This window comes from Hemiscyllium ocellatum, chromosome 14 (genome assembly GCF_020745735.1).
Source record: "Hemiscyllium ocellatum isolate sHemOce1 chromosome 14, sHemOce1.pat.X.cur, whole genome shotgun sequence".
In the NCBI taxonomy this organism is placed as follows: Eukaryota; Metazoa; Chordata; class Chondrichthyes; order Orectolobiformes; family Hemiscylliidae; genus Hemiscyllium; species Hemiscyllium ocellatum.
The window spans coordinates 42791372-42814829 of NC_083414.1; the positions used below are offsets into that span (position 1 = coordinate 42791372).

Here is a 23458-nt window from a genome sequence, read left to right on the forward strand (position 1 = left end):
CATCAAGAATGAGCCTGGGAGCCTCTGGGGTGGGGGCTGCTGGGGAGAAGGTAGCTGAGAGTGCAATAGGTGGATGGAGGTGAGAATGAAGATGATAGGTCGGAGAGGAGGGTGGAGCGAATAGGCAGAAAGGAAGATTGGCAGGTAGGACAGGTCATAAGGATGGTACTGAGCTGGCAGTTTGGAACTGGAGTAAGATGGGGAAGTGAGGAAACTGGGGAAAACCACATTGATGCCCTGGGGTTGAAGTGTTCCAAGGCGGAAGATGAGGCTTTTTTCCTCCAGATGTCGGGCGGTGAGGGAGTGGCGGTGGAGGAGGCCAAGGACCTGCATGTCCTTGCAGAGTGGGAGATAGCCCCTAATAAATCCAACATACAGTTCAAGAGAAATGTTTTTTATTCAGAATGTAAAGAATATGGAACTGGCTACCACATAGATTGTTTCAGACCAATTGTACAAATTTATGAAGGATAACCGCATGGAGAAGAATATGATATATCAATGGGGTAAGATGGAATAAATGAAGTTGGAGGAGGCTCAGGTAGAACACACACATTAGAAGACAGAACTGGGTTGTTCAGCCAATGATCCCATTTTGTATTGAGGCTCACATTAATGGGAAGATGTCATGGGAAGATGTTCAGTTTCATCAACAGTGATTATCTTCTAATGAGCACAGTGCCGCACATCTTATGATTTTATATTTAATGTACTGGCATTTTTTCAATTTTTTTTTTATTTGAATAGAATATTTTTTTAACATGGATTGTCACTTCCGGAAACAGTCAGCACTCAAGAGGTTAGATAAATCACCATTCAGGCTCCTTCATACCACAATGTGGCGTCATAGATGAGGCAGTAATGTTGATGTAAGACTTTCTTTCCTTTTTAATGAATGTGTTACCCCTATCTGTACTTTTGTTTTGTCCAATGGCCTGTCTACAATCACAAATTCACTAGCATGGAGGCTGCAGATTTCTTGGATATTCAACAGTTATTAATATTTGTGTAATTCCTTTAATATGTTAAATTCCCATAATTGAAGAAATGTTGACACCAATTCAAAGCATGAGGCATTACGATTGGAGAAGAGGGAAACTTTGAGCATTGTCTGAATGGAGGACGGAGAATTGGAGAATCAAAATATTTAGGAAATTCCAAGGCTGAGGGCCAATACAATAGGATACACGGTCAGCATTGATAACGTGAACAAATAGGGATAGTAAAAAGTCCAGAATTAAGGAAAGGTTGGAGAAGGGTTAAACGGGAGAATGTTAGTAACATAGCCATGGGATGAAGCAATGATTTGAACATGTGATTGAGAATTTTACAGTGGCTCTATTTGAGAATGAATACAGGACAAGGCATGGGGTAACGGGTTAGCATTAGCATTGGGACAGAGGAGCTTTAATTTTTTTGACAATGGAAGCTCTAAGACTAGCTAGGTGCACATTGGAATTGAGTCCACATGAGTGAGGGTTTTTGCTGAGGAAGGGGAATAGCTGAGTGGTATTACAGGAGTTAAAGTCTGTGTTTTTCTTGATGGAGAGAATATGGGTTGCATGGTTAACTGAAGATTAAGATTATGCACACACAGATACAACCTTAATCCATGATTAGGAAATGGAATGTGACCATGGAATGGCTATTGCCTTCCTGGTGTTTAGGTTTTGGCTTATCCAGGATTTTATGTCAGACCCAGTAGTCTGAGTCAACAGAGCAGCAAAGGGCACTTGCATGTTAGTGGTGAGGTAGGGCTGGCCATCAGTGTACACGTGAAGTTTGATTTTTCTTTCTAATTTTATTATCAATGAGAAATAAAAAATGACTCAGGAGAGAAGGTAGCAGGCCCGAGAGGTAATCGTATGGGGTTTGGAAGAGAAGCCACCACAGGGGATTCTCTGATTGGATAGGTAAGAGCAGAAACACAGTACTATTGAGATGAATAAACAAAGAAGATATTTTGGATGAGAATGGTGTGGTCAACTATGGCAAAGTTGGAATACGATTATGAAGGATTAAGAAGGATTATGCAACACAGTTACAATTGCATAGGAGGTAATTTGTGATTTTGATTAGATCCATTTTCACATTGCTGCCGTTTGAAAATCCGATTGGAGAGGTTCAAACATGAATGTCTGGGAAAGATGAATTTGTGAGGAGATGACATGTTCCCAGAACTTGAAGAGGAAAAGGAAATGAAGGGTGATGGGCAGCAATTTGTAAGGGTAGAACAACCAAAAATGGAATTTATGAGGCAGTGAACAATTGTGGGAGATTTGAAAGGGAAGGAGATAGACAGTATCTAAGAGCGAAACATCGATGAAATAAGGTCAAGTAGAAGTCAGGAAAAGGAGTGGTCACTAGTTCAGGGAAAATAGGTCCCCAGGAACAAGGCACTGTTCCTCAAAGATGAGCTGAGCTTGGAGAAGGCATGATGGGATACAGGAGAAAAGGTAGAAAAAAAGTCAGCTTCATGGCTGTGGCAAAAGAAATCTTCAGAGGCATGTGAAGAGATTTAAATTTCAGACAACATGAGTTATTGTACACTTGAAGGTGAGATTGGAAAGGTGGAGGGGGAGTTTTAGGAGAGACATCATATTAGAGAAAAACAGTCAAAGGTTATTTTTGTGTTTCAGGAATAGTAAGCAGATTTGGCACAGGAAAGGAGGACCCAGTTTTTTAAAAGTGGATCATCCAGACCTGTTGATGAAGGACTAAATCACTTGTGCACCAAAACATGAAAAACTGTACCTTGTGGTATCAATGAAAATAACTATGAAAGGTGTTACTAAGGTATTAAAGGTAGATATGAGAGTTGATTGATCAAACCCGTATCTGCAGAAGCTTTATGTCAAATGCAAGGCTAGAGACCAGACAAAGGAGAAAATTGTGAAATGTTGTTCTAAATGATTTTGGGAAGAGATATTCCAGATGAGAACAGTGGTGCGGTTAAAAGGGACTTGAGAATTGTGGGGGTTGTGATAAAAATAGTTAGAGATGACTTTATCAATGATTTAAATGATAGGGGACCTAGAAGGAGGAGAGAGTTAGGCTGGCCATGAACATGGACAGGAAAGCTTATATGGAAGGAGATATTGATGGAGGACAGAAGGGCTGTAAACTCACTAAACAGATGGCAAGGTTCAGGCTAAATCAACAGTGGAACAGTTTATTTGAAATTAGGAGTTTCGTAGCTTTCTCAAATGTTCCTATGTCATACACATATTGTGTAGAATGGACACAGAATTAGATCCAGGAGCCAAAGATAGCAGCTTAGATTTTGAATCTTTTGTCAGTTTTGTGCCAGGTTGTTGCTGAAACATAGGCAGTTTGTCATTTTCAGGTCAGTTTATTTATGCACACCATCTCTGGGATTCCAAATATGCCTATGTCATCAGATAATCTCGGAGCTGGGAAGAGGGGAGAAACAGCCAAAGTGAAGAAAACAGAGGAACTCATTTCTTCATATTTTCTGAAAAAAACTTTTTCGGATCCTGCAAACATTAATACTTAATCAAATCTAGGAACATAGGGCATTTAGCAAAGAAGTATCGCAAGGATATCCACAGAAAGGACAATAATGTTATTAAATATAACCTTATTCAGATATCTTTCAAGTTACATACTGAAAATTGGATTTCAATGAAACTTAAATTTTCATTTTAATCTCCCAATAGTATGTCCTAGTGTTTCAATCATCACTTTGCTTCTTGGAGAACACTGACGCTTTAAGATGAACAAAGATAACTTGGGAATACTGTAAAATCTCTAAATCCTTCCAAATCACTGTTGTTTAGTTGTAACAGCTAAACTGCTCCCAGCTGACTGTCCAGGTACTTTTTACCTTTTGATAATACTAAAACTATACAGTTGTACACATTCTCTGGAGCATTTTTTTAAAGTGATGGGTTAACTCGGTGCATCGAAACAGACTCTTCGATTCAACTCGTCCATGTTGATCACATTTCCCAAACTATACTAGTCCCATTTACCTGTGTTTGGCCCATTTCCTTCTAAACATTTCCTATTCATGTACCTGTCCAAACGTCTTTTAAATGTTGTAACTGTACCTGCATCTACCACTTCTTCTGGCAGTCATTGCACATGTGAACACCCTCTGTGTGAAAAGTTTACCCATCAAGTCCCTTTTAACTATTTCTCTTCTCACCTGAAAACTATGCCCATTAGTTTTGAATTCCCTTACTCCAGGGAAAAGATCTTTGGTATTCACCTTATCTATGCCCCTCACTATTGTATAACCCTTTCTTAAGGTCACCCTTCAATCTTACCATCTTTTAAGTGAGATCACAGCCGTTCTCTCCTCCATCAATATCTCCTTCCATATAAACTCTCCTGTCCATGTGCATGGCCAGCCCAACACGTCTCCTCCAAGATCTGGTCTAAGCTCCAATGAAAAAAGTCCCAGCCTATCCAGCTTCCCCTTAAACCTTCCAGTCCCATTAATATCCTTGTAAATCTTTTCTGCACCCTCTTCAATTTAATACTATCATTCCCACAGCAGGGTGACCAAAACTGCACACAGAACTCCAAATATAGCCTCACCAATATCCTGTACAACCTCAACATGATGTCCCAACTCTTGTACGCAAAGGTCTGAGCAATGAAAGCAAGCATGCTAAATGCCTTCTTTACGACTCTGTCTACTTATGACAGAATTTTTAGGCAATTATGTATCGTAACCCCTCGGTCTTTCTGTTCGATCACACTTCCCAGGACCCTATCCTTAACTGTATAAATCCTGATCTTGTTCGTCTTACCAAAGTGTTACACCTTGCATTTATCGAAATTAAACTCGTCTGCCACTCCTTGGCCCGTTGGCCCAATTGATCAAGATCCCTTTGTAATCTTTGATAACCTTCTTCAATGCCTACTATACTAAATTTTGGTGTCATCCACAAACTTACTAACTATGCCTCATACATTCTCATCCAAATTGCTTATACAAATAACAAACAACAGTGGACACAACACTGATCCCTGTAGATCACTGCTGGTCATTGGCTTCCAGTCCAATAAACAAACCCTCCACCACCATCCTCTGTCACCTAGCGTAAAGTCAATTTTGTATACAATTGGCAAGCTTTCCCTGAACCCCATGAGATCTAACTTTACTAACTAGTCTACCATGCAGAACCTTGTCAAAGGACTTACTAAAGACCATGTAGACATCATCTAACTTCTAGGTCACATCCTCAAAAACCACAATTTCCCACGTACAAAGCCATGCTGATGATCCTTAATCAGTTCTTGCCTCTCCAAATGCATGTAAATCCTGTCTCTCAGAATCCTCTTCAACAAACCACCCACCATTGATGTCAGACCCTCTGGTTTGTAGTTCCCAGGTTTCTCCTTGAAGTCTCTCCAAAATAAAGGCACAACATTACCCACTCTCCAGTCTTCCAGCATCTCGTCTGTGGCTGTATATGATACAAATACCTCGGCTAAGGGTGCTGCAATTTCTTCCTTATCTTCCCACAATGTTCTGACATAGTCAGATTCCAGAGATTTATTTATCTTTATGCTTTTTAAGACCTCCAGTACCTCCACTTCTGTAATGTGGACTGTTTGCAAGGCATCAAAATGTATTTCCCTGAGTTCTCTTGTTTCCATGTCTTTTCCCACAGTAAATGCAAAATATTTGTTTAGAATCTCTCCCGTCTCCTCTGCTTTCACACACAGACGACCTCGTTGATCTTTAAGATCAGAGTCCCAGTTTCGAACCAAACTCGAGGCCACGTTGCATCCCTTCTAACATTAATTATATTTGAAACCATTTTAAACCTCAAGTCAAGAGTCACAGGCTAAACTAAACATGTTGCTGGGTGACTGGGCCAGGGCATGTCATTCTTCATTAACTGATTTAGTTTGCATACAATCCTTGGTATTGCATCTTCTTCATATGTCAAATGGTAGAGTCACTAATATACCATCATTTCATGATCTAACCTCTTCTTTTATGCACTTGTGAAGGATCCGATTCCACTTTTCATGATTATACATTAATTCACACATTCAAGCTTCTGATCCAAAAGACAAATTGGACATCATGTAATGGTAGCCTTATTTGTTTTTCCCTCTTCTGTCGGAAAACACTTTTAACGTGATGTGATTAACTTATAATTATGTTGGGTTACAGAGGTAGCATGTTAATAAACATACCAAACTTGGGAATATTGAATATTGAGTTGAAAGTTTTAACATACAGGGTCCTCAGCTAGCAGTGTGCATTGTATTTTTCAAGAAACACTTAAAGGCACTTAATATCAGAATAGAGCTTATATATCAAATACTGGCTCGAATTTAATCTAAAGACAATTCTATCAACAAAATAAATTTTAATATAAGTACAGAAAGTAAACATCTGTATTTCAATATAACAATTTTGACTCATGTCAAAATCAGCAAAATTTAGGTTTGTCAATTTCAAATCAAAAAACAGGGCTCTATAAAACAAATGACAAAAAGCATGAATTATTTGTGACAAAATGTCTTGCTGTGCTCATGCATATAATGGGAATCGGTATGATATGCAATTTTGAAACTTTACCATAGCATCAAATGAAGAACTTCCAAAGTGCACCATCTAAATTTGAGATAAATATAGCGGACAACACAGGTTACCCAATTTGCTTTCAACTGACTTCAAATGAAAGAAAAAAAAATCAGAAAAAGCTAACAGCAGCCAGCCAATCCAGAATGTTCTGTTACGCTATGGCTGGTGAAAGTTCTAGTGATATTTTCTAAAGTATAATCAAATACTCCAATGTTCAATGGATGTGCTTTTCAAGGTTTCATAAGAAAACAAAATTTGAAACGAAATGTTCAGTTTTATGCCTCCTTATTCTGCAAAATCATTGAATATTTACCTCTTAAAATAAAGACTTGGGGCGATTGCTTACAACATCGATATAATTTTTAAACATCACCATTAATTTCAGTTTGTGGAATTAAGGTGTACTAATGGAAATGGTGGACTTATCCAATTATAAATGATGCTCCATCTTTGTAAAAACAGAATTATATTAAATACAAAAACACCAGGTTCTTCTCAAACAGCTACGTCCCACAAATGTCGACTAAACGAATGAATCCTACTTGCATGATCAGTTGGAAACCTACACTGATGAACATAAGCATATTCATGGACATATGGCTGAATGGATATAAATGGAACACAGTATGAGCCTTTATATGTATATATATTATATATATAAATATATATATATATATATTTCTATATAAGGAAGCAAGATGGAAGCAGCAAATATTGATTTGTCTACCAACCGTATTTTGATTAGGGCCCATTAAGTAGAAGCAAGACTCCCCGTGCTTGTCACTTCTCATGCATGAGGAGAGATTAGGAGGTATCATCGCTGAGGGCAGAACGAAGAGCCCAGCACCCAGAAAAGACGAGAGAGAAAAAGAGCAGAAGATAGATTTAGATTCCCTATTAGTAAGCAGCAACAGGACTGATCACTCTGTTGATCGTGGAAAGATGTTTATTATTGTTCCAGTCAGATTGTCCAGGCAAAAACAATTAGACTGCAAAGACAGCAGTTGCAAGACCAAAGAATACAGAAAAAAAGAGCACCAGGAAGTTCTACTGGGAAATGCATTCTATTTTTTTTATCACAATACAGTAAGTCAAAATGGCATATAAACAATGACTCATTTAAATATTTACACACTACATTTAAATCCAATGGAACATTATGTATCATATTAAAATTAATTACAGAACTTGTTACAAAAATATATACCCTTACAGATAGGTGACACCCATCACTTCGATGGAGATTAAAAAAAAGTCAGACGTTCGGGAAGTTGAGAATTCTATTTTTGGTAACTATAGTTTTTTAAAAAAATAATAATTAATTCCATTCATTTGAATTCAAGAGAGGTGTTAGTAGATTTAGGTGTTAAAATTCAGCTTCATATTCTCCTGTAAAACTTCACAAACCTTTCAAAGAAGCAGCAAGACATTAAATAAATCATGAAGAGCATCTGAAGGTATCTTTTGGCTAACCAGCTTGTTAAACAGAAATTTCCATCATAAAGGTCTGGAGTACAAGAACTGCAGATTGCAAGTATTTTGCACTTATGTCATTGTTTTTAAAGGTAAGCAAGATCACAGTATGCTGTGAATGGAAAACTAAATATTGATAATTAAAGAATTATTCGAACACTTTCAATCAAGTTTTGGCTCCTGAACAGAAACTCAAATTGTGGTTTTACCCCCATTTAACAAACATTCTGTTTTTTGTTGTATAGTCAGTAGGCATTGGAGCAATGAAGAATTCAATAAAGTTAAATATTCCTGTTGGGAAACGATGTTGTCCTGCCTGTACTTATATTTACTCCAGACCATTTTAAAGGAAAATAGCAAATGTACAGAATTAGTATCAGCAGATTTGAACCAAAAACTGTACAGAGACATAAGACATTTGTGAAAAAAAAGAAACAATTCCCAGATCTTAACAGAAAAAAAGACAAGAGAGAGAAAGCAATCACTCATGGAGTGATAGTATTGGAGAAAGTAACATTTTCATAGGGCAACCCACCATATTCTGGCACATAACCATTTCCACGTTTCAGAAATAGGCATACTCTCCGACCACCATTTTTAATCAATTCTATTGCACGAGAATGCTTCATATTCTTTGTCGATTCTCCATTGATCTCCAGAATTTCATCTCCAACCTTAAAACAAAATAATTGTAAATATAAATAAGATTTCATCGGGGCAGTGCAAGGGGAAATTTGAGAATGTCAAACTAGCCAACTATTTTCATCACCCCTTCCTATTTTCTCCCTTTGTCTTCTAAAACTGCTGATTACCACAAATAGCAAAGAAAAATCCCTGTAGCATTTCACCATGGCAATGTCTTGACCAGAGTCAAATTGTCTGCTTTGAATTTAAACAAAGGTTTGGGATCACTGCTGCCTGCTACATTTTCCATGGCAACACGTTCAACAAGAGTCAACCGAAAAGTACTCTTCTTATGCAGTTTAAATTGGTGCTGTCTTTGAAATTCACACAACACCAGGTGATAGTCCAACAGGTTTATTTGGAAGCACTAGCTTTTGGAGCATCGCTCTTCTTGATGAAGGAGCAGCACTCTGAAAGCTAGAGCTTCCAAATAAACCTGTTCGACTATAACTTGGTGCTGTGAGATTTTTAACTTTGTCCACTCCAGTCCAACACCAGCACCTCAAGGATTTGAAATTTGGTACACTTTGTGATTTTTCTTGTTTATTAGAAGGGGAATGAAATAGAAAAGTAAGAAGTTTGACAGTAACTGTACAAGGTGAGACCACAACTGGAGGATTGCATGCAGTGTTGGTCTCCTTATTTAGAGAAAAAAAATATGATTTCTTAAAATAACTATAGAGAAAGTTCACTTGACTTGTTCTTGAATGAAGGGCTTATTTTTTGAAGTTGATTGAAAGGTCAGACCTATACCCATTTGCATTTAGAAGAATTAGAGCTTTTTTTGTAACAGCTACAGTTTTTAGGGGATGAAAGGGACAATGTTTCCTCTTTTTAGAGGCACCAAAACCAGGGGACATTGTTTAAAAGTAAGAGGTATACTGTTTACAACAATGACAGACTTTTTCTTAACCCAGGAGGTGGTGGAACATGAGTCTTTAAGTTTATTAAGATGGAATTAGACAGATGTTTGACGATATAGTGTGCAAAATGGTGCCAGGATTACAACCGTATCCACCATGATATAACTAAAGGATGAAGCAAATTCAAAAGGGTCAAATAGAATGTTCCCATTCCTGGATCCTATGCTCTGTTCTGATGAGTGCAAGATGAAAAGATCCAACAGGATGTCTATTTTTACAGCAATCTTCAAGGACTCTAGTATAAAGTGAATATTTGCTTTTATCTGATATCTTTCATAAGCACAGGATATGAGAAAGCACTTTACAGTCAATACAGTTCTTTTGAAATGTAGTCAAGTTTTAATGTAGGAAACATGGCAGCCAATTGATGTGCAGTCAGCTCTCACTAGCTGCTATATTGATTGCAAGATAAATATTGGCCAGGACAACAAGGACAACTTCCCTGCTCAGATAAAGACTAACAAATAATTCATAAATTAAGACACGTTGATCAATTTCAGTAATGTAGTTTAACAGTTGTTAATCTACTCATGTAGTCATTTCAGGACATTGTATTGGAACATACCACTGTCCTTCTGTGTTCATGTTCTTTATTACTATAGTTGAAATATCTGATCTGCATGCTTAATTCAATGGTTTCTTATTAACACTTGTGTTGTACGACTGCAATCAAGCCAAGAGTAAGCGAGGAAATATTTTATTGCACATGTATATAAATTATAGTATTTTAAAAAATAACATGGCTTTGGCAGTCATGATGATATATTTGGTTTGCACACACTGATTGCCAGTATACATTTTCACCTTATGTCAAAAGGATCAAAAGCATGTCATCTTATCATTGTTAGCATGTCATGCTTGCAACAACAATCATTGTAAAAGGGAAATGTTAGTGATGGGTAGCAGTTCTGCTGGAGTAGGATAGATTCGTTATGCCAATGCAGTTAAGAGAAATGTTATTCCAAAAAATTTTAACCTGAAAAATGCAGCTTCACTATTAGCTACAGCTAACCAGGTTTCTCCGTTAACAGTTAGGAATATTAGATTAGATTACTTACAGTGTGGAAACAGGCCCTTCGGCCCAACAACTCCACACCGACCTGCCGAAGCGCAACCCACCTATACCCCTACATTTACCCCTTGCCTAACACTATGGGCAATTTAGTATGGCCAATTCACCTGACCCGCACATCTTTGGACTGTGGGAGGAAACCCACGCAGACACGGGGAGAACGTGCAAACTCCACACTATTCATCTTATTGAAGCAGAAAAATCAGGACTCATGACAAAGATCCAGGTTTTGTTTGAACTTACAGCCATGTAGCTTTATCCATTTGTTGTCTCCTCTGGCTATTCAATCTCTCTAATGTTTCAGTTAGTAAAATCATTTGCAAGTTAATTGTACATTAATTAAGGGTTCATTGTATTCAGGAAGTGGTTATTAATTTGAAAATGGTGGAATAGTGGTAATGTCATAGGAATAGTAAGCTAGAGCCCAGGTTAACATTAGAGGACTTGTGACACTCTGGCAGTATGCCTGACAGAAGGGTTCAAGGTCTGCCTGCACTAGAGGTATGTTATAACATATCCCAACAGCTCAATTAAAAATAATTATTTGTACAACAGGGAGTTGAAAGTTTTTTTAATTGCTGGTGGTATGAAATATGTAATAGCTTCTAAAAAATAAAATCTTGTAAATGAATAAATTCTTAGCTCCAGTGTTCTTTCCTTCACCATCAAATTTCTGTTTTGACAGAAGCTTTGATATAATTTTTCTTCAGTAGGAAATACACTGCTTCACCAACTAGAATATTAATAATCCATACAATAAAATCAATAATGATATGAACACTCAATCAACTCAACGCAATGCTTTATTTCCACATAAGATAAAACAAATTCTATACATCAGTTTACAAGGTTATTCATTTTGGTATTAAAAGTAGAAACTTAATGTTTTTTAAAAGAAGATGTGAAACTTATAATAATTGTCATGCAGAGAGATTTGGTTGCATTTGTAAGTTAGCATGTAGGAAGGTAAACTGCTTTTTGGCCTTTACTGCATGGAAATTTAAGTTTCAGATATGCAAGCCTTACTACAATTGTGTCAGGTTATCGTGAATACTGTGCACTATTTCCATCTCCATGTCCAAAGAATATGCACTTGCTTCGGCAGTTGCATATCAAAGGCCAACTAACTTGTGGGATATGTTAGAGAGGATCCATCATGAGAGGCTAAGTAAGTGGAGTCTTGGCTGTTTGGGGTGGAGGAGAATGAGACATGATTTTCCCTTGCTGAAGATTGAGAATGCAGGGACACAGGACTGAATCTCATCAGAAATCAGCTATGTGTTAAGTTTTAGCAAGTCTCATGAGGGTTGGTCTCCATAAACTCCAGCAAGGTTTCTTGCACTAGCCCAGACTCACCTCATTAACCATGCACCTATATTTGTCTTATTTTCCTACTTGCCATAGATGGGAGTACTGACTGGAATCCCATGAGATTTCTGACATTTCACATCTTTCAAAGCCCAGCAGAAAACCAAGTCAGGCACTGCCAATGCCCTGTATGACTCATTTTACTTGCCCCAGACATATCTGATAAAGGATAATTGACAACCTGCTTTGCCAATGCTGTTTGGAGCTCCTGCTGGATGGAGACCCAATGGAGTGTACCGTGTGATTGTGGTGACTGATGGGAGTGCTGGATGAAATGGCGGTGAGCTGAAGTTGCCAGATACCCACTCTGGCTTTCATACTAGGAATTTTCTTAAACTAGAGTCATAGAGATGTACAGCACAGAAACAGAACCTTCAGTCCAACCCATCCACGCTGACCAGATATCCCAACCCAATCTAGTCCTACCTGCCAGCACCTGGCCCATATCCCTCCAAACCCTTCCTATTCATATACCCATCCAAATGCCTCTTAAATGTTGCAATTGTACCAGCCTCCACCACTTCCTCTGGCAGCTCATGCCATACCTGTACCACCGTCTGTGTGAAAAAGTTGCCCCTTAGGTCTCTTTTATATCTTTCCCCTCTCACCCTAAACCTTGGTTAAGAAAAATAAGGAAGCATACGTAAGGTATAGACAGGATAGATTGAGTGAATCCTTAGAAGAGTATAAAGGAAGTTGGTGTATACTTAAGAGGGAAATCAGGAGGGCAAAAAGGGGACATGAGATAGCTTTGGCAAATAGAATTAAGGAGAACCCAAAGAGTTTACATATCTGTCCCCAATCAGCTTTCGGAAATTCTTGCCTAATAGCGTCAAAATTGGCCTTTCTCCAGTTTAGAACTTCAACTTTTAGATCTGGTCTAACCTTTCCCATCACTATTTTAAATTTCATAGAATTATGGTCGCTGGCCCCCAAAGTGCTCCCCCACAAACACCTCAGCCACCTGCCCTGCCTTATTTCCCCAAGAGTAGGTATATCCACATATTGAATCAGAAAATGTTCTTGTACACACTTAGCAAATTCCTCTCCATCAAAACCTTTAGAACTATGGCAATCCCAGTCTATGTTTGGAAAGTTAAAATCCCTGACCACAACCACTCTATTATTTTTACAGATAGCTAAGATCTCCTTACAAGTTTGTTTCTCAATTTCCCACTGCCAATGCCCTATCTCTCTCTCTCTATCCCTCTATCTTTCTCTCTGCCTCTATCCCTCTATCTCTCTCTCTCTCTCGGTCTTTCTTTATTTACCTTTCACCATCCCTCTCTCTATCTCTCTCTCTCTCGATTCCTTTCTCTCTCTCTATCCCTCTATTTTTCTTTCTGCCTCTATCCCTATATCTCTCTCTCTCTCTGTCTTTCTTTATTTACCTTTCACCCTCACTCTCTCTATTCCTTTCTCTCTCTCCCTCTCTCTCTGTCTAATTCTATCCCTCTGTCAGTCTCTCTTTATACACCTCTCACCATCTGACTACTGGGGGGGGGGTCTATAACCCAATCCCAATAACGTTATCATCCCTTTCTTATTTCTCAGTTCCACCCAAATAACTTCTCTGGATATATTTCCGAGAATATCCTTCCTCAGCACAGCTGTAATGCTATCCCTTATCAAAAATGCCACTCCCCCTCCTCTCTTGCCTCCCTTTCTATCCTTCCTGTAGTATTTGTATCCTGGAACATTAAGCTGCCAGTCCTGCCCATCCCTAAGCCACGTTTTTGTAGTTGCTATGATATCGCAATCCCATGTTCCTAATCATGCCGTGAGTTCATTTGCCTTCCCTGTTAGGCCCCTTGCATTGAAATAAATACAGTTTAATTTATTAGTCTTACCTTGTCCCTGCCTGCCCGACTCTCTTTTGTTCTCAACTGTACCAGTCTCAGATTGACCTCTTTCCTCACTATCTCCCTGGATCCCACCACCCCCCCCCCTCACCTTACTAGTTTAAATCCTCCCAAGCGGTTCTAGCAAATCTCTCAGCCAGTATATTAATCCCCTTCCAATTTAGGTCCAATCCGTCCTTCTTGTACAGGTCACTTCTAACCCAAAAGAGATTCCAATGATCCAAAAATGTGAATCCTTCTCCCATTCACCAGCTCCTCAGCCATACATTCATCTGCTCTATCCTCCTATTCCTGTCCTCACTAGCACGTAGCTTCCATGTAGTGGGTGGGAGAATGACAAACTGTATATTAATGAGGCTAAGTGATCTAATAATGAGGAGGTTAAAACGTGTCATGTTATTAAGCTTCTTACGTCACCTTTTAACACTTGGAAGGAAAATGAGACTGTTTACTTTTAATGGCAGGAAGTTTCTAATTGTTGATCCCAGACGATTCTCCCAATTTCCTTACCGAATCCTCCCAGGGGCTGGGAGGATTCCAACCACAGTCTCACCTTAAAGGATTGGTAATGTACAACTAAAGACGAGGAAATGTTTCTTCACTCAAGGGTTTGGAAATCTTTGGCACTCTCTATGTCCCGTCACTGAATATATTTTAAGCTGAGGCACAAAATTTTGCTCCCTCAAGGAATCAAAGGTTATGGGAAGCTGGCCAGAAAGTGGGGTTGATGCTGAAACTCAACTATTGCAGGCTGTCTGGCACATGGTCCACCCCTGCTCTATCTGATGAATTTATAAATTTAACAGCTTTTCTTTTAAGCAATGACTGTAATAATCTGCTTTTGGTATCTAACAATTAATGAACGCACCATCTATTTTTGATGCAATATCTACTCACCTTCATTTTACCGTTTCTGATGGCAGCACCATCCTCAGCTAATCGGAGTACATACAGGTCCATGTTGTATTCACGCCCACCACGAAGACTGAAGCCAAAACCCTTTGGTCCCTTATCCAATTCCACAGTGTACAGTTCAGGTTCCTTGGAACGTAAAAATAACATTCAACAATGCTTGCAAAAAAAAGACTGTCTTCTTGTTTTGCAAAATCTGAATGACAAATGCACATTAAAAAAGTCTAGATAAATCAGTATCTGGATATCCTACTAATAACACAACTTATTGATTTTTAAAGAAAATTGGTCATCCTGATCTAGCGAAACTTTGCAAATTAATACCATATCAAATTCTTGGGACTCAGTTGTAATTCCTCCATTGTCTTTTCCAGTGAAGCTATCCTCCTGTCCAGACAACCAATTGACTCCACAGGCAGGAATCATCTCAGAACACATTTTCACCTGAGTTTTCCCAGCAGGCACCTCCTTGATATTGGAAATCAATTAGGATTACTCACTCCAACAGATTAATTTGAACACCATTCTCACTCCCTTTCCTCTGCTCAACTGCATCATCCATAATGCATTAAAAATCTCTTGGCTGTCCATACTTTTTGAAATCAATCAACTTTTCCCATTATAAACTATGATCACATTTATAGTGGGAATTGCCTATATGAACTTGTCACCTTGCAACTACACTCTCCCACTCCTGCTGGGACTCTTGTGCCTCAGTTGTAAACTCCTCAGCTTGCACTTTAGAAAAAGTCAAATGCTTCAACAAATGTGCTATCCAATTTAAAAACTTTATCAAAGTTTTAAACCTGAATCAAGGGCAGAATGTAATCCTCTAAAATGAAGACTGAATTACATTCACATGCCCTTATTCAAATACTTTTCACTCTAAGCATTAGACTTCAATTGGTTTAGACACTCTATGTGGAATGTCATGATTCTTAAATTTGATTATAACAAAACATGAAACAGATGAGTTGTCATTCAGATCACTCAGCCTTGTTTATCCAAAAAACTATGTTACTCTGCTCAACTATTCCCAACTTGCACAGTTAAGTGCAGGTTTTACCTGCCACTGGAAACCTGTTGTAAGCAAATTTAATAACACACAAAAAAAGCTCTGGGTTAGTATGAGATCTTTAGTCATTGCCTCATATTTCAAAGTCAGCAAGCATTATGTGAAATTCTGTGAAAAGCAGCTGAGAGACATAAAGAACATGGTAGCTAAATATAGTTTCAATTTTGCTCTCTTTTTGAACAGATAGACTTTTGATCAAAATAAATTCCATCGCAGGGATATCAATTCTTGGGCTTTTTTGGACTTTTATTACTTCTATGGAAGCTGTCTGTAACACAGCTCTTCTATTGTTCCTTAGCTTTTGTCTTATCCTTCCCTATAATTGTAATCTTGTATTAAGTGCATTCATCAATTGTGGATTACCTTTGGAGTCATTAAATTGGAGTGAAAAATGTATCTTTATTTAATTGATTTTATTTTAATTTAAAGGGGAAGAGCTATTTTCCTCTCCATCCTAAATGACTTACAACAATGCAGTTACATTCCCAGAAACAATATGTAACTGAATTACATTTCCTTGTGCTCTTTCAGTTGGTCTTAATTATTGAGTAAACTAGCAAATTTTTGCCATTTAGAACAAAGAATTCCTCATCCCTCCTTACTGTATTTCAGCTAATTCACAGCAGTTCTGTGTACTTTTGCATACTGTTTGTCTTTGTTCAAATCTATTAAAATTTATTTAAACACTTGGTGTCCTATCACTACTCATCCTTGATTCAGGACCTGTTCTGTCAAATGGACACTATATTGTTTTGGTAATGCAGTATCATGAGCAGAGTGATAGTGGTAGATACTTAATCTTTGTGTTCCTACATTTCTTATTTGCCTCTGAACAGCTGCTGAGTTCAGGCAAGGCACCTGACAAGAGAGGAGGCCGAAAACAATATAAAAGAAAAGTCACATGAATAGCAATCAGGTCAGAGGTCTCCATCAGACAGTGTGTGGTCCAGCGATTGGTTACAAATAGAATGGAGGAACGCATGTTCCCTCACATCATTTTAAAGAATTCAAAACCCTACAATTTTTACTGGTAAATAAATGCACTTTGATTAAGTTGATTAATCAAAAAAAGTGATTCACTCCTGCAGCCTAGCCATCTTCCTCCAGGACAGCAGATCTGACAGGCTCACTGTAATTTCTATTTCTTTAGATGTTGAAGGGATTTGCTCACACCACAGCTGCAGTCTGTTTGGGCCACCCACCTGCACAATTGTGCTCCTGGAGCTTTCTATTCTGCTTTTAATTAACATCAAACACTTGTATTTGGCAGATACAATGCAAAAGCAATATCAAATTAAAGACTGCAGCTTTCCAAAGGTAAAAGGTTAGGTATGCTAAGCTATTAAAAGTAGAACAAGTACTGATCCATATATTGGAATACTGGTTAAATCTTTCATTTTAATGCAGTGTAGTAACAAGGTCAACAATGTAATTAAAGTCATGCTAATAAAAGTCTGTTATCAGAAGAAGAAACAAGAATGCTCCAAATCTTTTCAATTAATATTCTCCAAATTGTTGGATTGAACCCATTTAGTTTCCTCTGTAAAGGACGAACCAGGCAGCTTCTCCCTATATAAGTGATTAAAAATATTTAATACATGACCTGATTTAAGAAAGCAGAGCTTTATGTGAAGTTAGAATAAATGCTTTGAAAAATTTATGGTATTCTTGTGACTCTGCCAGGAATTATACTCATCAGTGTCCTCCTGTATCTGTGGGATCATCAAAAGAGTACCTCTTTCCATGGATCGGTGGATGCAGACACACTCTACAGATGCCATGACTGAGCCTGTATGTGTTGTTCAATGACATTTCTTGCACATGTTCTTGAAAGGAGAATGATTATGATACCCTTGCACTATCCCTTCACCAACTTCAAACCTGGTGAGTACGTGTTCAATCCTGATGGTTTTAGATAAATAAATTTGGCAGTTATACAAATAAATCTAATCTGATGCTAACTCCACTCCCACAATGAGATATTTTACCAGATAACCAGAGGCTGAATATACTCAGCGATACACATTGCCTAAAACCTAATAATAAGCTTGAAAAAGATGACTCATCATTGCATTTAAGAATCCAACTTGATTGAAAAAACAAATCTTTGCAGATTACATTTTAAACTCAGGGACTTAGATTAATAGTTTATTGTTTTGATTTCATATTAGAGACTGCTTGGATTTGTTCCTCTATGCTCCAGTTTTGTGGTGCAATGCCACTACAAACAACTTTCAACAAGTAAAGAAAATATTTTATGAATATCCTATGAAAATTTTGACAGTCAAAATTATATAAGTAGATAGCAAGCAGATCTTTTCCTTTACTTCATGGAAATCTTGAGATCTCAGAATATGAAGCAAATGTTTATAATTACCTGCTAAGTGAGATCAATTCATTGTTTGGAGGTAGAAAAGATTTTTTTTTTCCCTTGTTAGTATTGCCTGCCAACATGGCAATATGAAACATTAGAACCAAATTTAAACACATTTCACTCCAGTACATACATCTCCTCAAGAGGTGACTTGATAGTCATCAGGAGTGGGAGCTCAGGCATTTTGTCTCTATTCTACACAGAATCATGAAGCCAATTGTAACAAACTGAACAAACTTAGGATATTTTTGATGCATTTTGCACAGTGTAACTGCCAACTTAGACATCAATGGTTGGTTTAGTTTGTTGAATATTCATTTTATTCAAAGTGAAATACAAAAAGGGGCGCAATACCTGTGGTCTAAAAAGCAATGAATCAATAATAGGTGTTATAAGTAAGTGACATTGATGCAGCTCCACATTTCAAACCAAATACCTTGATTAATTAAATTTCTCAGTCCCCATTATCTACGGTTGCAGTGGTTTTACATGCAGCAGTGTGTGGGAAATCTTGGTGGTAGAAAGCTTATTTGGCCATTCAAACTGCAGAAATATTTCCCTTTCCAAAGGCAGACATTTACATCAATCTCAGCCTTACGACTGCTCATGCTGTGATCAGCGCAAATCACAAACTGATCGTGAAACATCTTGAAGAATTTAATGCAACATTTGATAGGTCCTTGCTCAAGGGAACAATGAAAAAGAAAAGCCGTTTGCAAAGAGTTCATTTATATCAAGGGCCTATCAGGAAAGGCTGACGAGGTTGGCATTCTCCAGGGAAAAAATAAAGACTCGTAAAGCTAAATAATGGCTAAATACTGCGGATGTTGAAAGTCTGAAATTCCATAGAGAATACTTCCTCAGTGACGTACTGGTCCATTCCTACATTACATCTAATGCTTCCTCATTCCTCTGTGACACCTTTCCATGCCATCGCAGAAGGATTAACACTTGACCATTCATCTCCACCTTTGTCAACATCCAAGTTCCCAAGCACACCTTCCAGGTGAAGCAGAAGTTCACCCGTACTTCTGTCAACCTAGTCCACTGTATTTGCTGTTCACAATGCAGTTTCCTTTACATTGGCGAGACAAGCACAGAGTGGGTGATTGCTTTGTTGAGCACCTCCACCCTGTCCTTAAAATGATCCTGACGTTCTAGTTGCTTGCTATTTCATTAAAATCACTTTGCCTCATGCTAATATTTCTGTCTTGGGTCTGTTGCAGTGTTGCAATGAAACACAATGCAAGCTGGAGGAAGATCAACTCATTTTCTGCTTTGGCTCTTGACAGCTTCAAGGTCTCAATATTGAGTTCAGTAATGTCACAAACTGACTTCATTGTGTCTGTTTTCCATTTTTCTTACATTCTCCTCCATTCCTTCCCCTATAGACTTACTGTTTATGTCTTGTTTACTTTGCAATTAATAGAAAGAATCAATTCTCTCACTTTCACACCTTAATTTACACCCATTTTACATTCTTTTCTTTTTCTCCATCAGTTACAACCTCTTTGTTTTATCTGCTTCTATCAAATGTATATTAAAAAAAACCTGTTTTCCAGCACCTTTCCGTTCTGAAGAAGTAGCATACCAGATGTGAAATATTAACTCTACTTCTCTCTCCACAGAGAGTACCAGACCTGCTGTGTTTCTTCAGTAATCTGCATTTGTTGAAGACTTAAACAAGCTCTTTAAATTATGAAAGGGTTTGGCAGAGTAAATCTCTTGAGACACAGTGAACATGCCTCTACCTCTGATGTAGAGGCCTGGGTTCAAGACTCACCTACTCCAAGGTGTGCCCTATCATCCCTGGACAGGTTGATTAAAATTAGATTAGATTACAGTGTGGAAACAGGCCCTTCGGCCCAACTAGTCCATACCTACCCTCCAAAGAGTAACCCACCCAGATCCATTCCCCCTAACTAATGCAACTAACTCTATGGGCAATTTAGCATGACCAATTCACCCAACCTGCATATCTTTGGGAGGAAACTGGAGCAGCCGGAGGAAACCCACGCAGACACGGAGAGAATTTGCAAATTCCACACAGACAGTCACCTGGCACTATGAGGCAGCAGTGCTAACCATTGAGCCAAAATACCAAAATCCACTAAGCAATTCAGGACAAAATTTTTCACTCAGAATTTAAACAGAGTTGTTGAGGTAAATAGTATGGATACATTTTAAGAAAACAAAAGATAATTACAAAGGCAGACAACGGGATAAGTTAGATAATTAATATAAAGCTAAACAGATTGTGTTAATAGGAGGTCAGTGGAAGAAGACTCATGTGCAACATAAACAGCACAATAGATCTGTTCAGCAGAATGACTGGTTTCTTCTGAAATGTCCTATGCAAGTTTTGGATTGTTACTCATTAAACAAAATAAAAATTAGCAACAATATTGTCAAAACCAAGTGCACATGTGTTTTTCTTAATGAAACTGCTCAGTGATCATCCAGTATTGACAAAAATACTAATTTTTCAATGATATAAAAATTTGAGACGTCAAAAAAAAGGAGTGATACAAAGATGTTCAGCTAAGCATTTAGTTCACTCAGTTTAAACATTTCATGTGTGACTGGTTACACTAAAATTGTATCAATATACTTAAATTAATAATTATGGGCTCAAATCGTTCTCATGGTTTGCTTGCATTAAGTTTACACACTAGCTAGTTTCCTCCAAACAGGGAATAATTGCTAAGGCCAAAATGTAATTTTCAGAACCAAAGCCAGCTACTTTACCAAAACACTGACCATTCAGATATACTAGCATGTTGGTCCAATACTATAACGGTACCCCAATATGTTCTGCTGTATGGTGACAAAAAATGACTCCACTTTGGGAGCTTCCATTTCTAATCTCTGCCAAAGTTTTTGAGGCAGGTGTGAATTAAGCAGCAGATACTGAGCAGAAGGCAACCATTGCTTCATGAGGATGGAGGAACAACAAAAATCAATCAATTTAGCCCACTTCAGTACTTTTGAGATGTTGGTTCAAAGTGACATGGGTCAAGTAACTGCCTTGTGGATCAAATTGCAATAAAATTACATGACAGCAATTCTTCTTTCTGATCTTCACATGTGCTGGATTTAGGAGAATAACACCTAACATAATCTTAAAAAATATTCCCATCTTTTAAATGGTCCTGATCTAATACCATTTCATCAAGTACTACATCTATTTCCAGTAATTAAATTCAGAACTGACACTTACCTGAGCTGACTTATAATCATAGGATACATCTGGCTTTGGTTTTGTGTTACTCCTTAAAACAAAATTTTAAAAAAAAATTGAGTTCTGAGTTCTTCCAAGTCATTTATTCACAGTGAGCTCAAATTCTATCTCAAAAATCATAGTTAAATCATCATTTTACAGAATAATATAGTATCAGGCTATCAATTCTTATGTCATACCCTAATGACCTGTATTTTGGTGCTGTATTAATTGTGATGCCCTCAGTGCTCACTATTTCAGTGAGGAAATTGTTGACAGTGAATCCTTGCTCCTCTGTTGATTGTGCTGAAGTTGGCAATGTTTTAGAAATCACTGAATTGACGAGAATTTCTCATGTTAAGCAGTAACAATGCTCTTAAACACTCCAAAGAAAAAGTACACCTTGCTAATCTAGTGGACATGGTTTTTAACTGCATACTAAGTCAGAGTTATTGCTTAAGAATCTCTGAGGTTCAAAAATAAATCAAGAAATGGAAATACATTTTATGATTGTGTTTGACGAAAAATTTCTATGTTGATAAAAATGCTGTATTGAAAAGCTATAATCTTATCTTCTCTTGCATATGTGCCAAATTTTATTTAAATTCCTGTAAAATGTATAAACATTAACGATAAGCTGTGATAATTATGTCTTTGTTTGTTATTTACTAGAATTCTTCAGTCTGATTTGTTGTTTAAACAGCTTGTTCACAATACTGCTGCTGGATGCTGGGAGATAGTCTTAAAATCAGGAAAGGAGATGCCCATGGTACAGAGATTTCTAAACCAATATGAGTAGCTTTCTTCAATGTCAGCAGGGAGGCTCATCACTGTTGCTGACCACAAACTTCAGGACAATGTCTTTTCTCCAGTTTCATCTTTTTTCAACAACTCCTCTCCCACTGCTCTCTGTCTTTCTCTCCTGAATGTGGAGATGCTGCTGGGGCTCAGCTGTGATGACTGGTCACCCTGTGGTAACTCATGCAAATGCTGATCATCAGTCATGAACAAACTGAGATGTTGTCAGCTGGCAGCCAAGCCTAGTCTTGCCTTCAGTTTGCTGCTGGCAGTATATTTATTAAACTAAACTTGCCATTTTTGCTTACAATAACTATCTTTGGGGAAAGGAATGACATTAAGTGGCAAGGAGAAGTTCACTCTTATTTTATGCACAAACCGAGGTCAACGACTAGTATTCAGAATATCAGAAGTGGCTGATTTTTCTCAACTGGAAACAAATGGAGTGCTTCCAAGTACGGCTCCATCACAGTAACTACAAAACAATAAGGACATATCTTACCTTCCACCATCCTGTGGTGGCTGCTGAGGGTTATGAGTAGTTGTAATTGTTGCAATCTTTTCTGCATTTGTTAGCAAGGATGGATTGGAGGATTCTAAAAGAAGAAAAAAATACTTCAGATACAATGTTGCACTGATCATTTTAATATTCTAGATAAATGTTTGCTTGTTTTCCAAAGAAATAGAAGCAAGATCAAGCCATTTGACCTGAGTTTGCTTCACCATTCAATAACACCATGGCTAGCTTGATCGTGCCTTTAGCTTCATTTCTCTGTTTGACTCCATAAGCCTCGACTCCAGTGTAGTCTAACATAGCCTTGAATAAATTCGATGACTTAGCCCTCAGTTGGCCCTTGGGAAAGAATTTCAAAGTTTCAGAAACGTTGGAGAGAACAGCGTCCTCACTTCCATCTGAAATGGGTGATAATTTGTTTTGAAATGGTGCCCCCTGGTTCAAGACTGCCTCACCAGAAGAAAATTCTCTGAGATCTCCACCGTAAAGGCCCTTTAGAATCTATTGGTTGGATATAACGTGCACCCACTGAGTGGGCTTTTGACAAAGGGCCCATAAAATAGGATGGCCTTCTTAACCCATCAATTTCCCACCCAGCCCCAAGCA

The 23458-nt window shown here is 38.0% G+C and overlaps 1 protein-coding gene across 3 annotated transcripts in view; it reads right to left on the minus strand.

The window, feature by feature from the left end:
* The window catches only part of magi1b (membrane associated guanylate kinase, WW and PDZ domain containing 1b), a 443982-nt gene that overhangs the window by 16332 nt on the left and 404192 nt on the right, over positions 1-23458 (minus strand). For all 3 annotated transcript variants that reach the window (XM_060835674.1, XM_060835673.1, XM_060835672.1), the window contains 4 exons: positions 22841-22934; positions 21541-21592; positions 14857-15000; positions 8586-8724 (listed from right to left, as the gene is read on the minus strand). In XM_060835674.1, coding sequence (XP_060691657.1) covers positions 8586-8724; positions 14857-15000; positions 21541-21592; positions 22841-22934 — 429 coding nt within the window. The remainder of the gene's footprint in view (positions 1-8585; positions 8725-14856; positions 15001-21540; positions 21593-22840; positions 22935-23458) is intronic.